The sequence below is a fragment of the Pogona vitticeps genome, chromosome 5, assembly GCF_051106095.1.
Source record: "Pogona vitticeps strain Pit_001003342236 chromosome 5, PviZW2.1, whole genome shotgun sequence".
NCBI lineage: Eukaryota > Metazoa > Chordata > Lepidosauria > Squamata > Agamidae > Pogona > Pogona vitticeps.
In genome coordinates, this window is record NC_135787.1 from 164,734,984 (window position 1) to 164,757,941 (window position 22,958).

The following is a 22,958-nucleotide window of genomic DNA, read 5'->3' on the forward strand; positions in this document are numbered from 1 at the left end:
TCTTCTCTTAGTCAGCAGAAGAGCAACTTGAGAGTTCAAAAAAGTTTCTTCCTCCTGGTTTCTCAGGGTTGCTCAGATTTTCCTGTATAGCCAATGAAGGAAGACTTTTGCCTGGAAACGCTTCTGAGGGGTTGCAGAGTAGATGAAGGGAAGTGGCATTCTGGCAGGAGCAGGAAGAGGGAGGAGTCCCAGATGGTGAATATCAAAATGGCGATTGCTTTTTATATTGTTTCTGATCTTTCTTACAGGGCGTTTTTTTGGACTGTTATATTGGTGGATTGGGACTACATGGTACCGCCTCACAACTGCAGCTTCTTTGCTGGATGTCTTTGTCTTAACACGGTCAGTGCAGGAGAGAAATTAGGGGAAGAGTAAATGGCAGGCTGTGTTTACTGAACTATGTACGGGTGTGGTCGTTGGATAAGGGCTGAACTCTGCAAATGCTTACAATCTGGGGGCTCTAGAATTCACCAGTGTGAAAAGGGTGACGGGGGACTGCATTAACTACCGTGGCATCTCTCTTCTCAGCATTGTAGGGAAGCTGCTTGCCCATGTTGTGCTGAAGAGGCTCCATGTGCTTGCAGACAGAGTCTATCCAGAATCACAGTGTGGATTTCAAGCTAATAGATCCACCATTGACATGGTATTTTCCCTCACACAGTTGAAGGAGAAATGTAGGGAACGACAGCCACTCTTTGTGGCCTTCATAGATCTCACAAAGGCCTTTGATTTGATTAGCAGGGATTGCCTTTTAAAAATACTTCCCAAGATTAGATGTCTACCTCGACTCCTTAACTTCATCAGGTCCTTTCATGAGGAAATGAAGGGCACTGTAGTTTTTGATGGCTCAACATCAGATCTCGACATCTGAAGTGGAGTGAAACAGGGCTCTGTCCTCGCGCCAACCCTTTTTGGGATCTTTTTTCCTGTCATGCTGAAGTACGCCTTTGGAACTGCAACAGAAGGTGTCTACCTCCGGACTAGATCAGACGGAAAGCTCTTTAATCTCTCTAGATTGAGAGTGAAGACCAAAGTCCAGCTGAAATGCATGTGGGACTTCCTCTTTGCTGTTGATGCAGCCATTTCTTCCCACTCTGCTGAAGACCTCCAACAACTCATGAATCGTAAAAGCAAGGCCTGCCAAGACTTTGGACTAACAATCAGCCTGAAGAAAACACAAGTCATGGGCCAGGGCATGGACTCACCTCCCTCTATTACCACCTCCACGCAAGAATTGGAGGTTGTTCATGACTTTGTGTACCTTGGCTCAACGATCTCCGACACCCTCTGCTTAGATGTTGAGCTGGATAAACGCATTGCAAAGCAGCCACCATGTTCTCTAGACTCACAAAGAGAGTATGGCTCAAGAAGAAGCTGACGGCATATACCAAGATGCAGGTCTATAGAGCCTGTGTCCTGAGCACACTCCTATACTGCAGTGAGTCCTGGACGCTTTGTGCACGGCAGGAGAGGAAGCTGAACACCTTCCATATGCATTGTCTCTGATGCATTTTTGGTATCACCTGGCAGGACAAAGTTCCAAATAGAGTAGTCCTAGAACGAGCTGAAATTTTTAACATGTACAGTGGTGCCCCGCTTGACGATTACCTCGTTAGACAAGGAAATTGCTTAACGATGAAGTTTTTGCAATCGCTTTTGCAATTGCAAAACGATGTTTTAAATGGGAAAAATTGCTTCATGATGATCAGTTCCCTGCGTTGGGAACTGATTTTTCGCTTTATGAGGATCAGAAAACAGCTGATCATCGGGTTTCAAAATGGCCGCCCACTGTTTAAAATGGCTCCCCGCTGTGCTTAGGACGGATTCCTCGCATTACAGGCACCAGAAAATGGCTGCCCTATGGAGGATCTTCGCTGGACACTGAGGTATTTCACCCATTGGAACGCATTGAGCGGTTTTCAATGTGTTTCAATTGGCTTTTTCATTTCGCTTGACAAGGATTTCGCTTAACAGCTATTTGAATGGAACGGATTATCCTTGTCAAGCGAGGCACCACTGTATACATTACTGAAACAGCGATGTCTGCACATGCACAAAGGGGTGGGGGAGCGCTCACGCCGGCGCTGCTGGGCACATGCACGGTCCCCCATCGCTTCATGCATGCACCCAAGAGATAGAGGAGAGAGAGCCTGTGCAAGCGCAGGAGGAGTGCCCCGCCTTCCTCAGAGGCTCAGCTGGTCCGCAGTCCCAAAAATGTTGGGGACCGCTGCTGTAGGGGACAGGTAGTATAGCTACACTTACATATATACTCTCTCTCCCCTTTTGTTTGATACCCAGGAGTTATCCAATCCTGAAGAAGCTGCTGCTGTTGCTCCTGCTGCTGCTGCTCCTGACAGCTGTTGGTTACGGTGTGTTTCCTATTTTTCTTTGCATCTTAGTTTTATGGGACTAATATATGCGAGTAAGAGCCAGTGTGGTGTCATGCTCAGAGTGTTGGAACTGGACTCAGGAGACTTGGGCTCAGTCAACACATGTCCATGGAAAGTCACTGGGAGGTAGGAATAGTAAATCACCCCTTGAACATCTCGTGTATCTTGAACACTATGTTAGGGCCATCTTAAGTTGGAAGCAATTTGACAGCCCATAACAACATATTTCAGTATTGTTCAGTAGAATCTGTAGGTTTGACAAAATGCTCCTAATATATCCTCTGAAATTATGTTTAGCTTGGTTTCCTCCCTGTTCTAATCATTCTAGGTGCCTGGTATTTTTACCCCTTTGGACTGCACCCTTCCGTGTTTTCTTGGGGAGCAATGAAGTTGGTTCCTCCTATTACAAAGAAGGATTATGAAGCAGGAGATGTGGCTGGGTTCTCTGAGGTGAATATTCGGTGAAACATGGTGTAGGGGGAGGTGTACTCATAGAAGCTAGGAACCTTTCTGAGTTTCTCTGTTGGATGTTAGCCTAAGTTGAAGAGACACACAGCATCCCAAGGAGAGTGAAGAGCATTTTAATCATTCTTGTTCTGAACTTTGCTCTGCAGCTTGAGTTACCAAAGTATGCATTAGGAAACAGAGCACTTGGTTGGCAGATTCCATCATTTAGAAAACAGGTTTAGCTCTGACAAGTATACTTGAAAGATAAAGTGGTGTGGTCTTCTGTTGCCTCCCCCACCTCAGTGCTACAGCCAATTATGACGGATGCCATCCTGCCTATAATTTTTCTTGGAAAAGACTTTGCCTTTGACCTCTAGTTCGTGTTGACTTTTCTGCTGCCTGAATTCAGGTGGATTTAAGGCAGTTTAGTTTCCTTAAAGATTCCCAGACCTGCTGATCAGTCTCTTGCGCCTGAAGCTTTTGGCTTTCCCAGAGCTTGGATGAATTAAGTCTGGTTTTGGCATGGATGAGAGACATGGTAGAACCATTAATCAAAGTTGGTTTAGAGGCTGGCCCATCTGCACAATTGTTCATAGGTGCTATAGTTATTTAAAGCTGTCCCAGCCAAAGTCAAATTAACCATTACGTTGTCCAGTCTCTGCTAGGAGTGGATTGAGGAAGAAGGAGGAAGTTGGTGTGTCTAAGTGGTTAAAACAAACCCCTAAGCCATGGCCCAGAAGGTCACTGGTTCAAATCTCATCTCTGCTGTGAATTCACCAGTGGCTTTAGACAAGTTGGTCTTCTCTTGGCTTTAGGGCCCTCTCATGTGTAATATGGCAAATAAGACTCAACAGGACCTTTGTAAGGGTCCCAGCTAAATAATCTACATGAAAACTCTAACGGTGAACAGTTTAAAACTATTTAACAATTAAGGGATATTATTCCTTTGAAAGCCTGCAGCTGTTCCAGGCCCTGGATCCTTCATGGATTTCTAAATACTCTTCAAGGGTCACACCTCATCGTGCTTCCCATGTTACTCAGTTGTGGAAGTTATTGAACTCTGGTGGGAAATGTAGTTATGCGTTTCTTTCTCTTTCTCTTTTATTGCCCCTGGGTTAACAGGTCCAACAGCAGGTTTTGTCTCGGCTCCAGGCACTGGAGAAACGTTTTGAGACCTTGGAAGCTGCTGCTTCACTACTGGAACTTCAAAGAGGAAAAACAACAGAAGGGCCAACGGTGTCACATGAGGACACCCTGGCACTGCTGGATGGGCTGGTGAGACGTCGAGAGTCTGTCATGAGAGATGAGTTCCATGCAGAGACAAACCTTCGCCTCCAGGTAAGGAACCTACAAGCAGAGCCTGGAGATGGTGGTTGTAGGTTCTTCAGGCTGTTTGACCGTGTTCTGGAGGTTTTTCTTCCTAATGTTTTGCCAGTTTCTGTGGCCGGCATCTTCAGAGGACAGAAGCTGTGTTCTGAGCCTGGAGACTTCATTTTTTTGGTCTGCAATTCCCAGAATCCTCAAGCCAGTTTGGCCAGGGTCTGTCCTAGCTCCTGCAAACTATAACCTACAATGTAACTTTTTCAAGTTCTGCTTCCAGACAATGAGAAGGACTTGGAATCTAGGGTCAGGATAGGCTGGAGGGCTGCAAATGGGAATCGTAAATTGATGGAAAGCAATTGTTTTTGGAATTTTCATCTCCGGCTCTGAAATTTCTGTAGTTTGACTGGGAATCTAGCTGCAGGCAAAGTCTTCCCCAACTAGTGGCTGTGCTGGCTGGAGATGATGAGGGTTGAAGTTACAGTCCAACACATCTGGGAATATGCTGAGTTGAGAAAGGATGGTTAAGTACAGTAGGACCCCCTTATCCGCGATCTACCATGGGTTCATGAAACCACGGATACAAGGAAACCCTATATACAGCACACAAAGGAGCAGGACAAAGGTCACAAAGGGGTGCCTTTGTATGTTGTATGTACAGCTGTGCCAAACTACAGGTACCGATCTCAGGGATATGAGGGTCCTACTGTGTATAAATCTATTACCTAATTGGAAGTCCGTAGACCACTGTGCCTCTCCCAGGCCTCCTGAGCTCTCTCTCTCTCTGCTGTCCTCCACATGCAGTCTCGCTCCTTTCCATTCATCTGATTTCACGCTACCTTGTTTCCTTGTGATTTGCTCACTCCGGGAAGAAATGAAATAGCTGGAAGTTTGGGGTGGGATTTTAGAACAATAAGGTCTGGATGTTTGGAAAGGCGGTGACTCTGGGTGAAAATTATATGAGTTTTTTCACAAAGTTTAAATCAGCCTTTCTTCTTTTGTTTTTACTAACATCTAATTATTCTACACTCAGAAGAGAAAGAGGAGGGGAGAGATTTGCAATGCAAATGAGCAATTTGGCCCTTTCAGGTTTTACTTTCACATCAGAGTCAACCTAAGCAGCCGTGCCTTTTATGTTTCATTTGGGAAAATGCCCTATGGCTCCAGCAGAGGACAGCTTTCTTTTTTTTTCTCTCTCTCCTTTGCTCCCTAGGTACCAGCAACTAACTTTAGCTGCGATATGTTGTCTGTCTTCTTTTTTAAAAATTGGTTCTCCTACAAATCTGCTTTTGATGGTACTAATGTTTCCTTGCTGCTTTTTGCGGTTACCAGTGTTTCCTTTCACATACCTCTTTTGTTACCTTGATCTGCATTTTTTCACAGTTGATAAGCTTTAGGAAACATGTTTTACCATATCCTCTTCTGAGCAACTGCTGAATATCTGCCACAGAAACCTTGTGTTCCAGGAAATGGGTGCCTGAGAACGCATCAGGACTGTGGTGCAGGAGGGAAAATTAAGCCCTTTCCTACATAAAGCTCCCCTCCTGAAGTTGCTATTGGTTGGCTTCCAAAGTTACCAATAAAGGAGAACTTGAGGGGGATTTTTATCAGAAAAAATGATGACAAGGAGATTATAGTTCAGAATGTATAGAATTAGAATCTGAGCCTGTGATCCTTCTGAAAAGAATGACTGAAAACCTGTTTTCTGGTTTCTCTGTTACAGATTTGCAAAATCTAAAGTACGACCTGTAACAAAGTGTTGTGGCATGTTCTTAACTTACCATAGCCATCAGCTAGCCAGCTATCCTCTCTCCCAGCCAGAATTGATTTCTTTATAGTGGTTCCTAACCTTTGGCTTCCAGATGTTCTTGGACTAAAACTCCCAGAAACCTTCACCACTAGTTGTGCTAGCTAGGATTTCTGGGAGTTCCAGTCCAAGAACATCTGGGGACCCAAGGTTGGGAACCACTACTCTATCACTAAGAACAGGAAGCTTTGGCTACTGCATGTGCTCAGATTCACAGGGCTGTTTTCAGAGCATTTTTCACCTTAATAATAAGTTATATGTCTTTCAATTTGCTAAAAGTTATGTTTCACTTGTTAGCTGTATTTATTTTTCTGCAGAGTGAATTGGATGTGCTCCGATCAGAGCTAAAGAAGGATTTGGACCATCTCCAAAAGAAAATCACTCAGGCTTCTGAGGTAAAATGCAACCACCTTTTATAAAACCATTCAGATTCTGTGATCTATAGAAGCCTGTCACATATCAAAACTGGTCTTGTAACTTGCATTCCCCCCACATCTTTAAACCAAATCATGCACCATAATTTTTACTACTTCTTTTCTTATGAGTAGTGTTTAACTTTTACTTTAACACATCAGTCTCACTTTTCAGTAGCTGTTGAGACATCATCTGGCTACATTACTAGACATGACTCAGCACTTTTCCCATTAATTTCAATGGGAGAGGTTTAAGTTGGGGCTTAATATTGTATAAAGAAACTGTGTGAAGGCTAGTAGATGTAGTTTATCTTATCCTGCTTTGATTTCTCGTCCTGATCCCATATTGGTTGTTGTGGGTTTTTCGGGCTCTTTGGCTGTGTTCTGAAGGTTGTTCTTCCTGACGTTTCACCAGTCTCTGTGGCCGGCATCTTCAGCTGATCCCATATTGTTTCTCCCACAGGCAACGGAGACCCGGATGGTCCAAATGACAGCTCAGTGGCAAAGGTATTTTGAGCATCACCAGTTCCACCCTTTGGCAATTCCTGTCTTCTGAGAATAGAGGAGTTGTCATTTTACAACAAGGAGGGCGCAGAAATAATCTTGACTAGTAGCGGTCTAGACTGTTCATACCATTTTACAATCATATCAAGGAGAGATGGTGACAAATCCATGGGCTTGTAGGACAAATACTTAACGTCTTTGGAAATGAAAGGAACTAGAAGAGCCTTTACTTTGGCAAGGTGTCTGGCCCTCCCCTCTGCTGTACTAGAAGAGAAGTATAAAAATACCCCTTTTGCTGAAAGGTTATGCTCCTGCCACCTGAGGGAGATCGAGACCATACAGCATATGTTCTTCACCTGCCCATTGTATGAAGCAGTGCGAAAAGAGACTATAACCCCCTTAATAAATAGATTGCCAGGACGTTCGGAGGGAAATAGGCTTGAGTTCCTTCTCTCGGATGTTGATGCGCAAATCACCTGTCGGGTTGCGAGGTTCTGTGTAGCAGTACTTCGACTGCGAAAGTCAAATACCAATTAGATTGCAGTTCCCAGTTGTATGTATGCCAACATGTTTGAATTGAATACTGAAAGTTAGAAATGTTAAGGTTTTATAAGGCTTTATACTTATGTGACTGCTCTAAGGACTGTAAATAAGCTATTATTATTATTATTATTATTATTATTATTGTTGTTGTTGTTGTTGTTGTTATCATTATCATTATCATCATTATTATCATTATTATCATTATCATTATTATCATTATTATTATCATCATTATCATATACGTAGTGGCAGACCACTAGAACCGTGAGAGATAGCTACCTTTTTAAAAGTTATTGTTTCTTTAAAGCATTTTTACCCCACTTAGCCTAAGGCTGCTAAAGTTAGATTCGTAATAAATAAGAAAGTATGTTTTAAACTCAGATTCTCGGGGTTGCACTTACCATGCAGGCTATAAGACAGTGATAAGTATAGACATTCAAGCAACATAGCACAGGCTATACAATCTGGTGTTACTCTGGGTTTATTTAAGTGAGCTTGTTGGTGGTAGTGTTACTGAGGGCTAGTTACTGAAGAATCTAAGCATTTGTTACTTGGATTGCATATTTGGGAGTTTTTTTTTAAAAATGTGTGCTTTATTTCCCTTCTGAAGCTCTACTCAAGAAGGTCTAATGAGTAATTTCCGAAATGAGATGGACATACTGGAGGCACAGCTGTCAGGCTTAAAGAAAGAATTTGGGATCCTGACCTCTGAACAGAAGGCATTGTCAAAACAAATGGAATCTCTTCCAGGACAGTTTAAGGAAATGCGAGAAGATGTGAGTTTCTTGTTACATTTTGTCTCATTGGGAATCCTTGTGCTTTTATCCCTCGTCCTGTTTACAGCCAGACCCGAAGAGTTGGAATGGGCTGCTTTACTCTCTTCATGCACAGATTGGAATTCCATAAACTCTCATCCAGAAGTATTATATGAATGTTCATATCTGTAAAATCTCTATATAAAGATCTTTCCGAGATTATTTATTTATTATTTTACTCATTACAATGTGGAGATTATTACTAGACATTCTTGTTTGTGAATTGCATGAACATCTGAAAATCCATTCAGAAGAAGGCTGAAAAAGAATTTAGGAACACAAGAACTGCCAAGATGGATTGGAAGAAAGACCCCTCTAATTTATCGTTCTGTTCCCCTTGTAGATAACCAAAAGCTCAGGGGAGGTTCATGAGTTAATCCATAAACATATCCACGTGGGTAGCAGTCACTATATCTTGTGGTAGCAAATTTTGCCTTACGTTTCTCAAATGTTTCCGCCCCTTTGGTGGTTTTAGGTAGAAGTCCAGTTTCCCATATGGCTGACCAGATTCCTGTCCCAGCCTAGAGAAGATGGGTCAGGCAATTTGTTTCTTCGGCGTGATGAGTTACAGGAACAGCTCCACAAACTGGAGCACAAGATCTTTGCCAAGATTGCTGAGGACCAGCAGTTGTCTGTGAGAAATGTTGGAATGGCACTCCGGAAGGAAGGAGTCATAGGAATAACAGAAGAGGTGAGGAGCGACTTAGCCACAAGCCACAAGTGGTTTGCCATTAAGTATTTCTGGGTACTTTGCCACGATTACTGCTGACCACTGATCGTGTTTGTATGTATGTTTAGAATATGAGATTTGTTCTTTGGTTCCTGGTTGTCTCTGCACCAATAGCCTTGATTTATATCTTAATTAGTTTTCTGCCTAAAAGACAACCTATTTTTGTCTCCCCATAAATAACAAGGGTTTCTTAAAAGCAGAGGGAGCACAATCAGGGATTTTATTTCCTCCCATACTAGCCATATGTGATTACTTAGGTTAATAAGGAGTAAGTCTCATTCTTGTCTTACTGTCAGTCCCCTGTCGTCATGGGCACTCTGCTGGTAAAAAAAGCATCAAATAATCCTAATCAGTCACCATTCCCCTATGGAATGGTAGTGCTTGCTTTAAACGTTCCCCAAATATTTGGGGGTGGGTTTGCCCCTTTTTTCCTCTTTTCCATTTGGTAAATAAAAGCTAAGTAGGTGCTAGTGTAGTATGGGGACTAAGAAAATGAATGGTGAGTCAAAAGGTAACCAGTTCAGATATTCTCTCAGCTGTGAATTTAATTACTTGGAGAACTTTATTTTCTTAAATATTGCTCATGGAACCACTTACTTTACCCAACTACTGGCTATACTGCATGTACGATTCTGGGAATTATAGTGTAAAAAAGAAACATTTCCAAGCCCTGCCATGAGGTGCCCTTAAGTGAGCCACAGCCTTTGAGATTCAACATCTACTCACTCCTGTCCCCTCTGCAATGGGGAGATGATAGTACTGGGTAGCTTTTATAGGGTTTCACTATCATGATACATAGGAAGCCCATGGAACTCTTGCTATCCATAAAGGTTTTAGCAGTTTTTGCTTTGTTTTGAGATGCCACAGATAATACTGTATTGTACAAATGAGCTTGAGTTAAAGTTATGGCTCTTCAATTGAGACAGTCCCCTTAATGCAAATGGTGGCACAGTAGCCACTTGCAATTTATGGCACAGGTATCAATACACCAGCAGTACTGGTGTACAGTGGTGCCTCGCTTAACGAGTGCACTGTATAGCGATGTTTCCGTATAGCGATCCCTTTTTCGGGATCGCTATACGGAAACATACCCGACCTTCGCAATGGGGAAAACCCGCATTGTGAAGATCGGGTATTGCGGCGGCCATTTTGGAGCCGCTCCAAAATGGCCGCCGGAAGCCCGGAAATGGCTGCCGGCAGCCGTTTTCACGCCGTGCCCTCGCTTAGCGAGGGCGCGAAAATGGCTGCCGGCAATTGGAATCCTCGCTGAACGGGTAAGTAAGAAAGGTATTGGAACGCATTAAACTAAGTTTAATGCGTTTCAATACATTTTCCCTACCCATTTAGCGACGATTCCGCATAGCGAAGGTTAATCCGGAACGGATTAACCTCGCTATGCGGGGCACCACTGTATTGGTATTTGTTGTTTAGTCATTAAGTCATGTCCGACTCTTTCTGACCCCATGGACCAGAGCACGCCAGGCCCTCCTGTCTTCCACTGCCTCCCGGAGTTGGGTCAAATTCACGTTGGTAGCTTCGATGACACTGTCCAACCTTCTCGTCCTCTGATGTCCCCTTCTCCTCTTGCCTTCATACTTCCCCAACATCATCAGGGTCTTTTCCAGGGTGTATCAGTATATTGGCAGCATAAAGCCCACCTATGTTACTGTACCAGTCCATCAGCTGCAACTTTGCAAAACAGAATGGAGCTTTTTCTGACAGTCCTTTCTTTGGATTTAGTCTTCTTTCTTTTCCCAGGAAGTGCACGGCATTGTGAACCAGGCTCTGAAACGCTACAGTGAGGATCGTATTGGAATGTTTGACTATGCACTTGAATCTGCAGGTAAACAAAGTCCAGTATCAGTTTCTGGATCGTTCATGGAGGCACTGAATGAAAAAAATGACGTAATGTTGATCGTGTAGAAGGATGGGAGCAATAGTGTTGCAAGAACAAAGCATGAGAATCTTGCATTTCACTCAAAAATATAGCAACACCATGATTCTAGGTCTCAAGAGGCAAAGAATAACAAGACTTTAGATCAGTTTCAGCTACAAGCTGAAAAATCTGAGAGCTCTTCTTTTGTGTCCCTGCATCTGTTGTTTCTTAATGTTTGATGGAAAAGGAGTGTTTTCATCACTCCTTTTTCCAAGTTTCAGTTTCTTGACAGAAACCACCTCTTCCTCATTATGCAACCAGAATAATGTAGGCTAATATGTATAAAATATTCCAGTTTCTGTTTAGGACTATTTGGTTACTGTGCTTCCAAATGGAATAGTCTGTGCTTCAGTCCTCTTCCTCTTGAACTGTGGACGAAAATGACGTGGCTTGTCTTCAGATGTGTCTCTTTAATTGCAGGGGCCAGTGTTATCAGCACCCGATGCTCAGAAACCTATGAAACCAAGACTGCACTGCTTAGTCTCTTTGGAATCCCTTTGTGGTACCATTCTCAGTCTCCACGGGTAATACTGCAGGTAGGGAATCAATGAATTACAGATGCAGTGGCTCTGTCCTGGTTTTTCCTCCAGTCATCTTAATCTCCTCAAAATATCTACCTTCCGTTTATAGTATCTCAGTTGGTTTATTCTCAGTTCATCTAGTCCTTTATCCTAGGAGTTCAAGGTGGCATAGGTGAGTCATTCCATGTTAGCCTTACAATAACCTTATAAAACAGACTCAATTAAGAGAACTGCTGGATAGCTCAGTGGTCTAGCTAACTGGCTGTGGGGTCAGAGGTTTGGAGTTCATTTCCCCACTGGTCCTCCTTGAGGGGCTGGACTCGATAATCCATAGGATACCTTCCAGCTCTGCAATTCTAAGATGATGATGATTATAAAGGCGGGCGGGGGGGATAAAATGACTGGCCCAATGATTGTATTACACATGTTGGCAACAAATGTAGAGCTTGATAAGATACTGATGCATTTCTGTGTGCTGCTATAAGCTCCTCCCAAACCAGAGTATCACATCTTTGTGTATACAGGACGGAATTTGTCTTCTTGAGAAATACGGTATTTTTCCTTGGGTCTCTTGTGCCCCTCATCAGGTAAAAATCTAGAAAGCAGACAGTGGTGTGAATAACACTTTTGAGGCTTCTGTGGAGACCCTGATGTCTGGATGGTTAGTCGTCCTGCCCTGCAAGGGCCAAGAAGCAGTTTAATCTCTGCGAAGTGATACCAAGTGCTCAGCCAGAGTTTGCTCTGTGCTCCTCTTTCCCATCGGTTCTTGAACAGGGGAGAGAATCAGACATAACCAAGCTAGCCTGTATCTAGTTTAGAGCAGGGGAGGAGGTGAGGAAGGAGCTTATGGGCATGATAACCTCACAAGACAGGATTCTTGGACCTGCTCAATCTGACTAAAGTTAAAAAGTAACATCCCGGTCAGTTCTTGCCTGCCCTGTCTTTATCCCAGTAGCTTCCTTCTGGCCTGCGTTAGGAGCACGTTCTGCATCTGTGCTAGAAAAAGAGTGAAAATGGGAATTGGGGGGGGCTGAGATGTATAATATAAAATAAAGGTGCTTGAGGTTGCAAGTGCAGCACTGCTTCCTCCATCTCCAAAAGTATTTCGAAGTTACTCAAGGACAGTACTTTAACAGAGCCAAGCGTTTCACAGGTATCCTGTGAAATGCTGGGCTCACTCATTGCCTCACTCTGCCTTGTGGCATTGCCAGTCCTGCCCTTGCGTGTTAAGAGTACCACTGTGCTGAAGTCTAACACACACAAACACACCTGAACATATATATGGGCTGCAGTTTGCAAAATCTTGTGCCAAACCTGTTAATCATTGAGGACTCCTTGTTTGTAGGAAATGCACATGCTTGGTAGGATAAGCTAAAACTGTGGGTTGTTTTTTTCCATTTGATTGCAGCCAGATGTCCACCCTGGGAACTGCTGGGCCTTCCAGGGGTCTCAAGGCTTTGCTGTCATCCGACTTTCCAGCAACATCCGTCCCACTGCTGTCACACTAGAACACATCTCCAAAGCCTTGTCGCCCACCAGAACCATTCCCAGTGCCCCCAAAGACTTTGCAGTCTATGTAAGTCTCCTTTGTTGGGGGCTGGGGAAGTTAGTGGGTCCAGCAGGTTCTAATGAAGAGCCCTTGAGAAAGGAAAGAGATTAAGGAAAGGAGAGGGGGAGACGGCCTGTGATTAAGTGGCTCCTCCCAAACTTTGGAGGGGTGGGGCTCCCAATTGTTTCTACAGCTTTGTCACTAGATGATTCTCCTGAAGCCTGTCAAAGGATCAGAAGATGGATGATCTTCATCCGTCAGTCCAGTTTTACTTTGATTCCAGTTGAGCTTGGAAAAGTTATTATCTGGGGCAAGAGGATTCTTCTTCGTGGCCTCTGCGAATCACACTCTGCATCTGTGCTAGAAAAAGCGTGCGCCTGCGCAGAGCCTCATCAGAGCTTCTGCGGTAGCAATGAACATTAGAACATTAGAATATGCCCCTCCCCACCCATATTGTATAAGTACCTTGGCGCCAAGCATCCTCTTTCAGTTTTCTTTCAACCACCGCATTGAGAGCCTCATAATTCTGCTTCTGTGAGTAAAAGAGAAAGAGAGCTTATTCTTGATTCCTCAATTAATTTCTCCTACTCCTGGCCCCTTTGGGCCCGTTTAAGCACTGCGTTGTCTGTGATAATAAGATCCCACTTTCCGACGGACACGCTAAGTGGCTTTTCTGTTTCGGAAAACAACATCAAACAACCTTCTGTACCCATTGCAAAAATTTTAAACGCGGAGTTCTTCGATCTTGCCGCTCGAGGCTAAAATTTTGGGAACAAACCTTACCACCAGTTCAAATGGTCCAACCTCCCTGTAGGGTCACTTCCCAAACCAAAGCAATGGAAAAAGCCATTACTGAATCATTGAACTACGTCCATTGACTACACCAGTGGTTCTTAACCTTTGTTACTCTGATGTTTTTGAACTGCAACTCCCAGAAACCCCAGCCAGCACAGTTGGTGGTGAAGGCTTCTGGGAGTTGCAGTCCAAAACTCCTGAGTAACCCAAGGTTAAGAACCAGTGGGCTACACCAGCTCATTCCGATTCTCCATCTGCATCGTCTGAAGACACACAAATGGAAACCCTCGATAGCGAAGTCCTTGACTTCGAAAACAGCTTCTATACGTCAGAGACCGACTGAAGCTGCTTCAGCTCTGGAGCCTGTTCATCCTAAACAAGCTAAACAGTCGTAAGTCTACAGGCATCCCGCCACAACCACAACTCTCTGAATCTATTTTGGTCAGATCTCCCTCAGATGATGACAGACTTCCATCTCATCAACCCTGTTCTCAGTCTCCAGAATGGGATGATTGAGTCGACCAACTAATGTCCTCTCCTCCTAGCCCACAACCTTCCATTCCTTCCAGCAATCTTTCGGTTATTTCATTGCCTGAGGATCCCCATTCCGAACAGCTCGACACCATTCCATATTCGATGCCCTCGGATTGCCCACCGACCCCTAACCAGAACCGTCAACATCAACAATCTTGACAGCTCGCTTCTTCACACTCAGGATGCACATCAGGTTGCCATTTGCCCCGACCAGTGCTCTGCTCGACAAACTGCAACAACTAGTCAACCAGGTGTTTTACCCAGTTCGATAATGCCATCTAGTAGTCGGCCTATCTCTCGACAACCATTGGTGTCAAAGCGGCCACATCACTGAGAGGTGGCTATATCCCAACCTGCTTCCCACTTGGTATCAAAAAAACCTCGAACGGTCGAGCAGATTTCATCCACATGTGAGGCTTTTGCTGCTCCAGACTCCAGATACTTTCCTACTACAATAGATGACGGAAATCACTCTTCGCTCTTGGCATCGCCAGCGTCCATTTATTCTGCTGCTATGTCATCGCATCAGCAACCTTTGTTTCGACATCACAGAGACACAGGCTCTGATATCGATGATCCTCGATATTCATCCTGGTCCATGGACACTCACTCCATTCCGTTACATCAGGCACGTATCAAAGACCTCCCCTTCAATGGAGAAGGTCTTTTTCATGCTGAAACTGACAATATACTAGAGAACGTACAAAAGAAATATTCAGCAGCCAGACTTTGGGGAGTTTACCCTTCCTACCAGCAACGTCCTCAACAAAATCAATGGAAATGACTCTGTAACTCATACCAGAGGTTCCAACAAGACCCTCCACAACAAACCTCTTACAATCCATACTTCAAAAACCAAAGAGCCAAAACCCGGCAACAGCCTGCCACTAGGCGGAATGACCGGAACACCAAACAACATGTTTGACGTTCCTCTGACCGAGATCACAGAGGCCACGAAGAAGAACGACAGGTTACCCACCTGTAATTGTAGTTCTTCGAGTGGACCTCTGTGATTCACACATCCCGTGCATCCTCCCTACTACATATTAAGTGGTGGTTGAGAAAACCGAAAGGGGATACTTGGCACCAAGGTATTTATATGGGTGGGGAGGGGCATGTTCTAATGTGTTCATTGCTACTACAGAAGCTCTAGAATATTCCGATGAGGCTCCACGCATGTGCGAATCACCCAGGGTGTGAATCACAGAGGTCCGCTCGAAGAACTACAATTACAGGTGGGTAACCTGTTAATTTGTCCAGCCCCCACATAATATTATCGATATGCTGAAGCACTTTCAAAGCTCTGGATCCCGCTCTTCCTCTTCTACATGAACAATTCCCAAGAGATCATGATAGAGTATTTAAACTCTCACAGCTAGAGCCTTCTAATTCTCATCTTACGTTTGTCAATGACTTTTTCCTCTTTTCCACCGATTTTAGCATTCTGTTTTCCCATAAAACAAAATTTATTTATTATTTATTTATTTATTATTTATTTGATTTATACCCCGCCTATCTGCTATTCAACCACTCTAGGTAGAATAGTAAAAAATCTATCATTTTTCTAAAATGGTAGAAAGCAGTACATTGGAATCAGCTGTTATATATATATTTAAAAAATCAGTGTAAATCTATTCCTCACCTAAAATCTTTCTTGAGTAGGGGATGCTTTCTGCAGATAAATGTTACTTCATTTCTTTCTTGCCTTTATGGATGCAGAAAGCTTTTGATTTTTCAAAAGAAAGCTTGAGAACCTTGGAAGTCTCTTCCAAAATTCTGATATAAGGTACCAAGCGACTGAATGTACAAGGTCACTCTGAAGCAAGGATGAAAGGGTCCATTGTTAGAGGTGGCAGAAGGACTCTTTGTTGGAGGTGGAGGGGGGAGAGAGAGTTGCTGAGAGATGGCTTCCCCCAGAGAACCCTGGGAATTGTAGAAGGGGCTGGAGGTTCTCTGTTGGAGAACATTTAGCATTTGCAGAATGCAGAACTGAAAATTCCAGGAGGAAGGAATTGATTTGACTTTTAAAAGTCTATGGTGCTGATCTGAGATTCCATAGTTGTGTCTGTGTTTGGGAAAGTGGATAAAACATTCATAACTATGAGTCTTCTTCCTCTCACCTGCTGCCCCTGTGTCTCCCTCGCCTCCGCACTGCCCTGTGTTTTATTTTGGCATGCAGTGACAAGAGTGGCCTTTAACTGCACTTGTGTCCCTCCTTCTCTCTGATCCTGTGATTGCTCTGTTCTCCCCATGGACCTTCCCTCTCCTTTTCCACCTTCCTCACTTCTTCCCTCTCCCCACATCTGTCTTTGGTTCCACAGGGTTTAGAAGATGAAGGGCAGCAAGAGGGTGTCCTCCTTGGGCAGTTTACATACAACCAGGATGGGGATCCCATCCAGACATTCTATTTCCAGGTAAGGAAGAGAACGTAACAAAGGGGTGGGAGGGTGGGGATTGACTAGCACTGAAGAAGGGCCAGTTGGAGCTCACTGATTTCTAAGGTAGGAGTGGGCAGCTGTTGAACTGTGATTCCATCCCATTATTCCTCACATCTGGTTTGTGCTGGCTAGAATGGAAGAGGGGTTACAGTCTAGCAACTATTGGAGATCAAAAATTGCCTGTTTGTGCTTAAGATAGTTTGATGGTTATGGAAGAAAATCCAACATATACACTAGCTCTGGGGAATAATGACAGGACTGGCCATTTTGCTGCTCTCTTCCACATGACTTGGATGCTTTTCTCATGCTAATGTCCCTCCTGACAGCCGAAGAAATACAGTGGGGTCTTGACTTGAGAACTTAATCCGTATTGGAAGGTGGTTCTCAAGTCAAAAAGTTCTCAGGTCAAATCTGCATTTCCCATAGGAATGCATTGAAAACCATTTGATCCGTATCTGCTCTTTTCCGTCCATAGAAACTAATGGGAAGCTGATATTCCACCTTCGACCACTAGAGGGGGATATTTTGTTTCTTTTTTTCTTAGGTCAAGAAAGGTTCAGGGAAGGCAGGGAAAATACAGTCCAGGCAGTGCAGTACCAGGCAGTCTGAAGACTGTCTCCCAATCCACTCTCTAAACCCTGGGAGGAGTGAGGAAGCAGACAGGCACCCTTTTCACTGGCCAACAGTTAACTGAAAGTTCAAATTTTGCACTTTCCCTGCCTCCCACGTGGTTTTTTTTCAGTTCTTAACTCAAATCTAAGTATGTAAGTCAAGTCAATATTTTTCTATGAGAGTGGTTCTTAAGTCAAAATGTTCTTAACTCGAGCCGTTCTTAAGTCAAGACCCCACTGTAGGATTCAGAATCTCTAGGCTCCCTCCCTTTTATGAAGTTGGTTAGGGTCATTGAGGCTTATCACAGAAGAACAGAAATGGGCGGACTTCCCTGTATCTGAGATCTTATAATGCTATTTGGAGGACGGTGCTCTTGTAACTATTGCTCTGGTAGCAGTAGCAATAAACGTGCTTCTTTAAGGGCGAAGACATTATTTAGATTAGTACATGGGTGCCTTAAAAGAAATCAAGGCCAAGCTAGACGGAGAGGGAAGCAATCCTTCAAATGTTGTCTCTTCTTATGCAGGACAAAACAAAACGTGTGTGTGTGTGTGTGTGCGCACGCGCGCGCGCGCGCTCTGGGTCTTAATCAAGAACAGAGCGTGGAGAAGTTACTTTTTTGGGTTACACCTCCCATAATTTCATGCTTGCTAGGCGATTCTGGGAATTATAGTCCAGAAAGGCAACTTTTCCAAGCTATGGTCCAAATATATATTTCATCTTTCTCTTTATCCTCCCTCTTTCCCCCCCCCCCCAGGGTGAAGACAGGACGGCGGCTTTCCAGCTGATTGAACTAAGAGTTCTCAGCAACTGGGGCCACCCAGAATATACCTGTATCTACCGTTTCCGTGTGCATGGGGAGCTGGTCTCTTAACCCCTTCCTAGCACCACAGTCTTGCTCGCTGGCTACCTCAAGTTCTGCGCCTCGGACTGACAATGGCTGGCCGGAAGCCACAGCGGAAGGGAGAGCAACTTGGGAAGGGCAACATTGCTGCTGCTGCTTTTTGTTCTGTTGCTCATAGGAAGAGGATGTGGAGGACTTGGCAGCGTCCACCTTCCTCTGCTCGATGGGTTCTCTCCTGGAAAGAATTCCCTTTCAGTGCGCAAAGGGAGTACAAGAGGGCTCCTAGATGTGGTATTTTCTTATTCAGCTGTTTTTTAAAAGTTGGGGTTTTTACACTTTAAAACAAGCCTATGCAGGTCATCTTCTTCTCTTCCCTCCCACCTCCAAACAAAAAAAAATGTTTCCATCTCTAGAGAAACATATGAATAACCCACAGAGTTCTGGTGGTGTTTATGTAATTGTCATCTCATAGTGGGTGGGATATCAAATATTTGTGAATTCTGCCTTAGTTGAGAACGGTTGGAGATTTAGTGCCGTTTCCCTTCCCTTTTCTTGGGTTTCGATTTATTCATAGAAGTAGCTTGGCATTGACATTTGTGGGAGCCCACAAAACTGCACGGTAGAAAAAGGAAGAGGAAAATGGGTGTTACTTTCAAGGAATATGACATATTTAATGGCTAGAGGCTGTTATCCTGAAGGGGAGGGGGAAAAAGATTTGTTTTCTACAGGGGGTGGGGAAGTAATCAGAAACTCTCACTTCCGTTACTAAAGATTATGGATGAAATTCATTCCCATTTGGCTGAGCAATGGAATGAATAAACCGTGTGAGGCCCTTAACGCTACTGTGGAAGTGGTTACACAGAATCCCCCCCCCCCATGTGGGGACTGGTTGTTTGAGTGGTGAGCAAGGAGCGCCCTGTACATACTCAGAGATGCTTGTTCTCATCTCACATATTTCACGGCTGAATCCTGTTATTAAAACATAGGTTCCGTAAGCCTTGAGGAACCTTTGCTTAAATTAAATTCTCCCTTTGTTCTCCTTGCAATGGGGAGTGTGCTTTGCTCTCATGCTCCATGTTTCCGCTTATAAGCTGCTGCAAACTTGTGATACAGTACAAATGGCTGCCTATGGTCAAAAAGAGTTACATGCTTATTTTGCCATGTACATTATCTCTTGATTTCTTTCCGGAGACAGTGAGTTAGCAAAGACCTGATGGGACCACCAATAGTTCCACCTTTGACACATCCCCCCAAATAACTTAAGATGTCCCTGTAACTACTTGGCGAAGGGACACATGAGCTTGCTAAGAAAACTACCCTTGCTTCTGCAGCATCACAAGAGACGAGAAGGAGATGGAGCATCTTGTGCTGGCACAATCAGATTCTACTGTTTAAAGGTGGATGGTTTGACTCGTTCTTTCTGTTTTTGAAAAAAATACCTCTGCCTTCCTAACAAGTAGAAGAGGCTGAATAGAACCTCTCTTCTGACATGTCCGTTTTAAATATACAAGAACTTTACTCTCAGGTGGTATTGTCTACATGTCTTTCTCAATCTGCTGCATGTGTAGACCGGACTACTCTCAAAATATAGGGAAATTGAAGATGAAATTCTCATTCTTTCATAAGACAGTAGAGAGTTGCTTTGTGAAAAATTGCCACTCACTAACAAGGATGTGCCTATTCACTAATAGTAAAAACTATACTCGAAAGGAACAGGCTTCCTAGTGTGGATGTCTCATTAAATGAGAGCCTCGTGGCGCAGTGGTTAAAACGCTGTACTGCAGCTAAAAAACTGTACTCACGACCTGGGGTTCAAATCCCAGGTAGCCGGCTCAAGGTTGACTCAGCCTTCCATCCTTCTGAGGTCGGTAAAATGAGTACCCAGCTTGCTGGGGGGGGGGGGGGGCAATGTGTAGCCTGTATAATTAAAAAATTGTAAACCGCCCGGAGAGCGCTTGTAGCACTATGGGGCGGTATATAAGTCCAATAAATAAATAAATAAATAAATAAATAAATAAATAAATAAATAAATAAATGGTGCCAACATCTGAGAGGATTCTAGCAAATATAGAGATGTTGTATGCAGGTTAAACAGCAAGATGAATATGGAGCCTTTATGGATGGACTGACTTCCAAACAAAATAAGAACTTGAGAGTAACTAGTTTGTCTTATTTTCAGGGGAACTGGCTGTGTTGATAGCAGTGTGCTGCTTATATACTGCCCCATAGCATTTACAGCTGTCTCTGGGAGGTTTACAGTTTAATTATGCAGGCTACACATTGCCCCTCAGTGAGCTGGGTACTCAGTTTATTCAATTTTACCAACTTTTGAAGGATGGGTCAACCTCATTCTGGCTACCTCAACCCACTGGAATCAAAGGCAAGTTGTGAGTAGAGTCTTTGACTGCAGCTTAACTGCTGCATCGTGAGGCTCTCTAGAGAGCTGAATGGGCTGGCCTTTGTGCCCATCAGCAGAGCTGCCTCCATTTTGTGCTCCCCCATGGGCTGTACGGGTTGCTGATTGCCACAAAAGGCCATTCTCCGGCCAGTTATGAAACCACATCCCCCTCAGCTGGAGCAGTGTTTTCACTTAAAGGTCAACGCAAGTGTGAATAATTGTTTAGGTCAGGGGAGGGCATATTGCAATTCTCCAAATGTTGATGACACTGCAACTCAGCATTTTTGTTGGTTGTGCTGCCTAGGGCTGATGGGAATCGGAGTCTTACCGGAGACTTGCACTTTTGCTCACCTGGATTAGATAGCTGTGGGGTGACGGCACTTTTTTTGGCAAGCAAAAAGGCAAAATCTAGAGGGGTGTCAGAGGTCTGTGCGTCAGTGCAAGAGTTGAGGGTCCTGAAGAAGCAGCTTGCTGTGAAGTAGAGAAGCTTGCACTCCTTCCAGGTATATAATGTGTAGCCTGTATAATTAAAAATTGTAAACCGCCCGGAGAGTGCTTGTAGCGCTATGGGGCGGTATATAAGTCCAATAAATAAATAAATAACTTCTTGCTAGTTCAGCGATGAGACCACGGCTGTGTCCAGCTTAGGCTGTTTTTTTGCTCTTCCTTTTTTGACATAACAGCCTGTACCCACAGGGCTAGGAGACTCTGTGACCTGACACTGACCAGCACTCTCGCTGGACCCCCTTGAGAAAACTATGACAGCACAGTAACATTGGAGGCCATGTGTCTGGGGAGAAGAATGGCTGAAGGGAGAGCTTTGATCATGCAACCAGAAGAAATGGAATACGCCCCTTAGATTACTAGGAGAGCTACAGTATTATGTTGGTCTTGCCACTTCAGTGTTGTCAATACCATACAGTACGTGCTCATGAGTATGACTTAATGTGAGTACTTTAAAAAGACTGAAAGGTGTTTAATTAATGAAGAAATTGTATGAGGTTATTTCCTGACATGCATTGTAGTTTAGCAGGAATATGTAGCTAGATTATCTGAAGGCTCGTCTAGTCCTAATGTAAAATTTCATTGTATCGTAGAGTTAGCCGTGTTAACAGCAGATGCATTCTGAAGAAAACTCTTCTAGCTGTTATTTATAATACACTTAGAACTGCAGGGCTGGAAGGGACCCTATTGGGGAGGTGGGAAGTGTAATGTCACACTAAACCACTGCCATCACCTTTTTCTGTCCCTGTTTTCTGGTGCAGTATTTTGATGACTTCATATCAAGGATAGGGGACACGTACGTGGCCCTCAAAATGTTGCAGAACCAGGACTGATGGGAGCTTCTTTCTGCCATCTGAAAGGCCACACATTCTCCTACACAACCCTCCACCTTATGTGCCAGATGGTAGTAAATGCAAGCAACAATCCTTTTCCGTGAGGCATGTGGGGAAAAAAAATCCTGCATTAATCAGGTTGTTTAGGTTGCATCATCAGCCTCGTGGAAGAGCCTGTGTTCCTGAAGGAATGTGGCTTAGGCTGGCACATTACAAAAATGCCTCAGTCATTCCCACGCTTCACCCACCCATTTTACTTAGCATTTCCCTCACAACATGCATATGGAGGGACTTACATCTGAGCTGCCCCTGCATTTATAGGCTGGAGTGCTTCTGGAAAGATTTTGCTCTGTGCTTTTAGTCCAGCTAACAGTGTTAAGATTTTTTAAATATCAAATACACAGATGTTTATCTTCTGTGTGTGAAATAAAAGCTTAATTTTTGAGTTACAGCTTAGCTCTTATCGCTGTACTCCCCCAAAATGGGTGAGTGTTAAGCACTGGTTCTATTTTTAATGTGTTGCTTATTTTTTATTTTCTACCTTGTAAAAGATGAGAGGCTGGCTGTAACTGAGGAAACAGATACATGGAAGTGTGCATTCATAAAACTTCACTTCTAAAATGTCAGGTGATTCTATCTGGTATATGGGGGGCAAGATATTGTTATTAAAATCCTTTGCATGAATGCCAGTGCTCCTTTACTTCAGTTGAAAATGTTTCCCAGAAGGTGGCTGTGCTAGTTTATTACAGCAAAAATGACAGAGTCTTGTGGCACTTTAAAGATAAACAAATTGTATTTGACATAAGCTTCTGGGGATTGCTGCCCTCTTCTTTACATACATATTTAATTTGTCTGGTGCCACCAAGACTCACTATTGTTATTGAAAGGGTATATATTTATTGTGACTGCCAAAAAAGAGAAAAAAAGTTAAGATTAAATCAGTGTTCAGCTATTTTAGGTGTGCACTTGGAGGGAGGTGACATCTTTCCATTTGTCCTTGTCAGTAGCCAGAATTTTAGTCCCAT

At 43.8% G+C, this 22,958-nt stretch overlaps 1 protein-coding gene across 3 annotated transcripts in view; it reads left to right on the forward strand.

Annotated features, from left to right (window-relative positions):
• SUN2 (Sad1 and UNC84 domain containing 2) overlaps window positions 1–22,958 on the forward strand; it is a 36,367-nt gene extending 13,409 nt beyond the window's left edge. For 2 of the 3 annotated variants that reach the window (XM_020787643.3, XM_078376153.1), the window contains exons 6-18: window positions 249–342; window positions 2,299–2,369; window positions 2,719–2,840; window positions 3,960–4,175; window positions 6,282–6,359; window positions 6,841–6,884; window positions 8,035–8,200; window positions 8,715–8,930; window positions 10,728–10,812; window positions 11,326–11,441; window positions 12,835–13,002; window positions 16,626–16,718; window positions 18,112–22,958. In XM_020787643.3, the coding sequence (XP_020643302.3) occupies window positions 249–342; window positions 2,299–2,369; window positions 2,719–2,840; window positions 3,960–4,175; window positions 6,282–6,359; window positions 6,841–6,884; window positions 8,035–8,200; window positions 8,715–8,930; window positions 10,728–10,812; window positions 11,326–11,441; window positions 12,835–13,002; window positions 16,626–16,718; window positions 18,112–18,228 (1,586 nt within the window). In that variant the 3' untranslated portion in view covers window positions 18,229–22,958. Of the gene's footprint in view, window positions 1–248; window positions 343–2,298; window positions 2,370–2,718; window positions 2,841–3,959; window positions 4,176–6,281; window positions 6,360–6,840; window positions 6,885–8,034; window positions 8,201–8,714; window positions 8,931–10,727; window positions 10,813–11,325; window positions 11,442–12,834; window positions 13,003–16,483; window positions 16,605–16,625; window positions 16,719–18,111 lie in introns of those variants that run through there. The other variant, XM_078376154.1, reaches the window with a different exon arrangement.